This window comes from Bos grunniens, chromosome 29, assembly GCF_055505025.1.
Source record: "Bos grunniens cultivar Pamir isolate PY7600 chromosome 29, Bosgru_T2T1.0, whole genome shotgun sequence".
Taxonomy (NCBI): Eukaryota; Metazoa; Chordata; class Mammalia; order Artiodactyla; family Bovidae; genus Bos; species Bos grunniens.
The window spans coordinates 42,538,915-42,544,914 of record NC_141193.1 but is presented as its reverse complement, the minus strand read 5'-3'; the positions used below and the strand labels follow the sequence as shown (position 1 = coordinate 42,544,914).

Below are 6,000 nucleotides of genomic sequence, written 5' to 3'. Positions count from 1 at the left end.
CTCCAAATTTTGATATGTTTGATTTTCATTATTCTAGCAAATTCCACTGTAAATATAAATGAAAGATTATAAATGCAATGCATTTGGTACACTATTGTGAATATGCTTTATTTTTTAAGTAAAACATGAATCATAGCCCAAACAAAATGTTTTACCTCTTGAATATTTTAAGCTTAAGGGAAAAGAGTCATTAATGATGAACATGTTTTCATTTTTTAATGTTTTTAATTTTTTATAAAGATCTTAATTAAACTTCATAGTTACTAAGCAGTTTTTAAACTTAGGCTTCATTGATCCTTTTGACTTCATGCTTTCAAACAGTCATTATCTTCAAAACACGACAAATTTCAGAATCCATTAAAAATTATTTTATTCAAATTATGTTTTCCAAAAGAGAGGGTTCTGTGCTAGTCGTCTTTGAAAGTTTTCATACCTACAAAAGAAAAAACATCTTTATAAGAAATTTAATTAGAATCTTTCATAACCTGACAAATAACTCATCAAAAAGCATATAACTTTACATGTCACTTCTAAAAAGCCAAGATTAAGAACCTAGAAAGTTAAAAAGTTAATTTGGGAGCTTAATTATTAATGTATAAGAAGACAGCAAGCATAGTGATTTAACTGGCTGTAATCACAAAGCACACATCATAATACATTTTATTATCTTCAGCAAATCTGAGAGCTAGAAGTGACCTAAGAAAAAATGAAATCTAACTCCCCCACCTTCATTTCACAGATGAGTGATTTGCTCAAGGTCACATAGCTACATGATAACAAAGCTCAAATCTAATACATTCCAGACCAGTCCATGCTACACCATGCTACCACTTTTCAACAGTCTCCTTATGTACCTCCCTAACACCGGGATATTCAAAGTGAAAAGAAACATCTATAGAAGAGAAACAGAGAAAAGCTGGAGAAACAGATTTATTAATCATTCATGTACAGGGTACAGTATAAACCACTCTGATGTCTTATATATGTTTATTTTAGATCAAGACTTTCTAAATTTAGGAAAAAAAGTTTTCATTGATATTTCAAGCCTCATATATGGTACTTAAAATTCAAGCATATATATATATATATATAATATATATATATATAAGATACAGACCTTAATTGTGGTCCCTAAAACATAAGCAACTGTATTTCCTTGTCTATAAAAACCCAAGATGGCTACTATATAACAGAATATTATTTGGGGCAGAAATTGTTCCTAATCTGAACTCTAAGTACATACTATTTAATGGCATGCAAATATTAATGTAGGCTGATATCCACTATAAAAGAAAATATTTAAACATCAAATAAGAAATACATTCACAAGCAAAATATATATATGGTTACTCAAAGCCTTAATATGAGAGCTACTTAATGCCCCATACCATTTCAGAACCACATTTGCTGGAATGAACATTTCAGATGGACTTGGTGTCATCTGGGCCTGAGAGACAGCAAATGATGAAGCAAAATTGTAGAAGTTGTCCAGCATCTTTTGTGTGAACTAAAAATTAATAATAAATAGATTAATGGGTTGTATTAAATACCAAAATATTTTAAAATACTAAACTCTAATTGAAATGTTGTTGCAGTCACTTGGTTTAAGAACTAAGAGTTCTAAGTCTAATGCTGACCACTAAGGGAAGTCATAAAATGACATTAGGGCACAAAAGCGTAACCATCTGCCTTTAGTACTATCTTTATATCTCAAAGAATTTCTATGACTTTCAACTATTTTTAAGTTTCTACCAAATTCATTTTATTTAAAAAAAAAAGAAAATTTTTTCCTTCAAAATATCTTCTTTTATCTCCACCTCTGGAGATTCCCTTCTCCTCAAATACCACCCTGGTCAAATCAACCCGTTTCCTCATCCAAAATAGTAACCGTATTTAAAAAGTCTTTTTCTTCCCAGAAAAATTTTTTAAAAGTATAAAAAAGCAGCAACTGGTTACTTGCCATCAATTACAAAGACGATACTATTCCACTTCTATCTCCTGGCCTGTTTGCTCTCACTGACCCTCAAATGGGCAAATCCATTACCACCCTCCAGGTCTCCTTGGTAGAAGCCAGAAGCACATGGATTTACATTTCTTGAGCATCAAATGGGTTTAAGCACTAAACCCAAAATTAATGAACTACTAACAATAATAATACCTTTTATTCACTCAAAAATAATCTTCCGAACATCACTTTCTCAGAAACACAAAACTAGCCATGAAGATTCTTGCTGTCTCTTTTCTACATGAGAAGAAACATGTTAACACGGTTTTTTATTTAATAATATAGAGATAATTTAACCCAAGAGACTCTGTTAAGGCACTTGAACTAATATGAGACTTCAGTAAGAGCATGGACTAAAAGTTCAGTATCAAGAGAAATAAAACCAACAGCAACCCTCCACACAAGCAACAAAAATTTTTAAATGTAACTTTAAGAAGAGCCAACTCATGACAGAAAGTCTGTAAGAAACCTACAGGAAATGCTAAGACAAGCTGACAGTAAGATATTTGTGGGAAATATTGTAAGAGTGTATTTACAGACAAGAAAGAAAACCAATGAAAGGACTTTTTTTTACCACATTGAGTGGAAAGACATCATGTGTTCATGAATGGGAAGACATAATGTAATAAAGGCACATTAAACCTATAAATCCAACGTCATTTTCAACTACATTCCAACAAGATATTTCATGGCACTTGACAAGCTGATGCTAAAATTATTATGAAAAATACTCAGGCCTGTTTTGATGATTAGGAGGAGGGTCTTGGCCTACCAGATATAACCGGCAAAGGGACAGGCAAATTAACTGGAATAAAATGGAGAGCCCAGAAACAAACATAAGTATGTGTGACACATGACATACCACAAAGATGCTATTACTCAATTAAAAAAAAAATGTATGTGGGGACTTCCCTGGAGGTCCAGTGGTGAGGAATCCACCTTGCAATGCAAGAGACACAGGTTCAATCCCTGGCCGGGAAACTAAGATCCCAATGCCAAGCAATTAAGCCCACGAACCACAACTACTGAGCCTGCAAGTCTCAGCAGGAGATCCCACAGGTTGCAAGGAAGATCCCATAGGCCACAACTAAGACCAGACACAGTCAAATTAATTAATTTAAAAATAGGGACTGGGCTTCCCTGGTTCAGTAGTAAAGAGTCCACCTGCCAGTGCAGGAGACACGGGTTCAATCCCTGATCCGGGAAGATGCCGCATGCCGCAGAGCAACTACGCGGCAACTGAGCCCACAGTCTGCAACTACTGAAACCTGCAAGCCCTAGAGCCTGTGCTCCGCAACGAGAGGCCGCCACAGTAAGAAGCCCACGAGCTGCAACTACAGAAAAGCCTGCTCAGCAACAAAGATCCAGCACAGTCCAAGATGAATAAATACAAAAAAATTTTAAAGATGTATTTGCTTTATTTTTTTTTTGCTTTTATTTTATTTTTTTTTTTTTTTTAGTGTGTAATTTATTTTTATTTTTATTTTTTTATTTTTTTTTAACATTCTGATATTTTATTGTAAAACTTTTGGGAATTATTATTATTATTATTATTATTTTCATGTGTTCCCCATCCTGAACCCTCCTCCCTCCCCGTATCATCCCTCTGGGTCGTCCCAGTGCACCAGCCCCAAGCATCCAGCATCGTGCATTGAACCTGGACTGGCATCTCGTTTCATACATGACATTTCACATGTTTCAATGCCATTCTCCCAAATCTTCCCACCCTCTCCCTCTCCCACAGAGTCCATAAGCCTGTTCTATACATCAGTGTCTCTTTTGCTGTCTCGTATACAGGGTTATCATTACCATCTTTCTAAATTCCATATATATGCGTTAGTATACTGTATTGGTGTTTGTCCTTCTGGCTTACTTCACTCTGTATAATAGGCTCCAGTTTCATCCACCTCATTAGAACTGATTCAAATGTATTCTTTTTAATGGCTGAGTAATACTCCATTGTGTATATGTACCACAGCTTTCTTATCCATTCATCTGCTGATGGGCATCTAGGTTGTTTCCATGTCCTGGCTATTATAAGCAGTGCTGCGATGAACATTGGGGTACACGTGTCTCTTTCCCTTCTGGTTTCCTCAGTGTGTATGCCCAGCAGTGGGATTGCTGGATCATAAGGCAGTTCTATTTCCAGTTTTTTAAGGAATCTCCACACTGTTCTCCATAGTAGCTGTACTAGTTTGCATTCCCACCAACAGTGTAAGAGGGTTCCCTTTTCTCCACACCCTCTCCAGCATTTATTATTTGTAGACTTTTGGATCGCAGCCATTCTGACTGGTGTGAAATGGTATCTCATAGTGGTTTTGATTTGCATTTCTCTGATAATGAGTGATGTTGAGCATCTTTTCATGTGTTTGTTAGCCATCTGTATGTCTTCTTTGGAGAAATGTCTATTTAGATCTTTGGCCCATTTTTTGATTGGGTCATTTATTTTTCTAGAGTTGAGCTGTAGGAGTTGCTTGTATATTTTTGAGATTAGTTGTTTGTCAGTTGCTTCATTTGCTATTATTTTCTCCCATTCTGAAGGCTGTCTTTTCACCTTGCTAATAGTTTCCTTTGATGTGCAGAAGCTTTTAAGGTTAATTAGGTCCCATTTGTTTATTTTTGCTTTTATTTCCAATATTCTGGGAGGTGGGTCATAGAGGATCCTGCTGTGATGTATGTCAGAGAGTGTTTTGCCTATGTTCTCCTCTAGGAGTTTTATAGTTTCTGGTCTTACGTTGAGATCTTTAATCCATTTTGAGTTTATTTTTGTATATGGTGTTAGAAAGTGTTCTAGCTTCATTCTTTTACAAGTGGTTGACCAGATTTCCCAGCACCACTTGTTAAAGAGACTGTCTTTAATCCATTGTATATTCTTGCCTCCTTTGTCAAAGATAAGGTGTCCATATGTGCGTGGATTTCTCTCTGGGCTTTCTATTTTGTTCCATTGATCTATATTTCTGTCTTTGTGCCAGTACCATACTGTCTTGATAACTGTGGCTTTGTAGTAGAGCCTGAAGTCAGGTAGGTTGATTCCTCTTGTTCCATTTTTCTTTCTCAAGATCGCTTTGGCTATTCGAGGTTTTTTGTATTTCCATACAAATTGTGAAATTATTTGTTCTAGCTCTGTGAAGAATACTGTTGGTAGCTTGATAGGGATTGCATTGAATCTATAAATTGCTTTGGGTAGTATACTCATTTTCACTATATTGATTCTTCCAATCCATGAACATGGTATATTTCTCCATCTATTAGTGTCCTCTTTGATTTCTTTCACCAGTGTTTTATAGTTTTCTATATATAGGTCTTTAGTTTCTTTAGGTAGATATATTCCTAAGTATTTTATTCTTTTCATTGCAATGGTGAATGGAATTGTTTCCTTAATTTCTCTTTCTGTTTTCTCATTATTAGTGTATAGGAATGCAAGGGATTTCTGTGTGTTGATTTTATATCCTGCAACTTTACTATAATCATTGATTAGTTCTAGTAATTTTCTGGTGGAGTCTTTAGGGTTTTCTATGTAGAGGATCATGTCATCTGCAAATAGTGAGAGTTTTACTTCTTCTTTTCCAATTTGGATTCCTTTTATTTCTTTTTCTGCTCTGATTGCTGTGGCCAAAACTTCCAAAACTATGTTGAATAGTAACGGTGAAAGTGGGCACCCTTGTCTTGTTCCTGACTTTAGAGGAAATGCTTTCAATTTTTCACCATTGAGGATAATGTTTGCTGTGGGTTTGTCATATACAGCTTTTATTATGTTGAGGTATGTTCCTTCTATTCCTGCTTTCTGGAGAGTTTTTATCATAAATGGGTGTTGAATTTTGTCAAAGGCTTTCTCTGCATAAAGATGTATTTGCTTTAAAATAAAGAGTTCCAAGAGGAACGTTTCCAAGACAAATTTTAAATTGCTATAAATATATATAAAGATAAGGGAATTTATACTTGGAAGAGTTTGGGCATAAATTATTAATGGAAACACAGAAATCCATGCAAACGAA

General features: G+C 35.0%; 1 protein-coding gene across 1 annotated transcript in view; it reads right to left on the bottom strand.

The window, feature by feature from the left end:
• Window positions 1–205: 205 nt before the first annotated feature.
• HIKESHI (heat shock protein nuclear import factor hikeshi) overlaps window positions 206–6,000 on the bottom strand; it is a 39,740-nt gene continuing 33,945 nt past the window's right edge. Inside the window, exons 4-5 of the mRNA XM_086384718.1 lie at window positions 1,389–1,507; window positions 206–433 (exon numbers count right to left, since the gene is read on the bottom strand). Coding sequence (XP_086240844.1) covers window positions 379–433; window positions 1,389–1,507 — 174 coding nt within the window. The 3' untranslated portion in view covers window positions 206–378. The remainder of the gene's footprint in view (window positions 434–1,388; window positions 1,508–6,000) is intronic.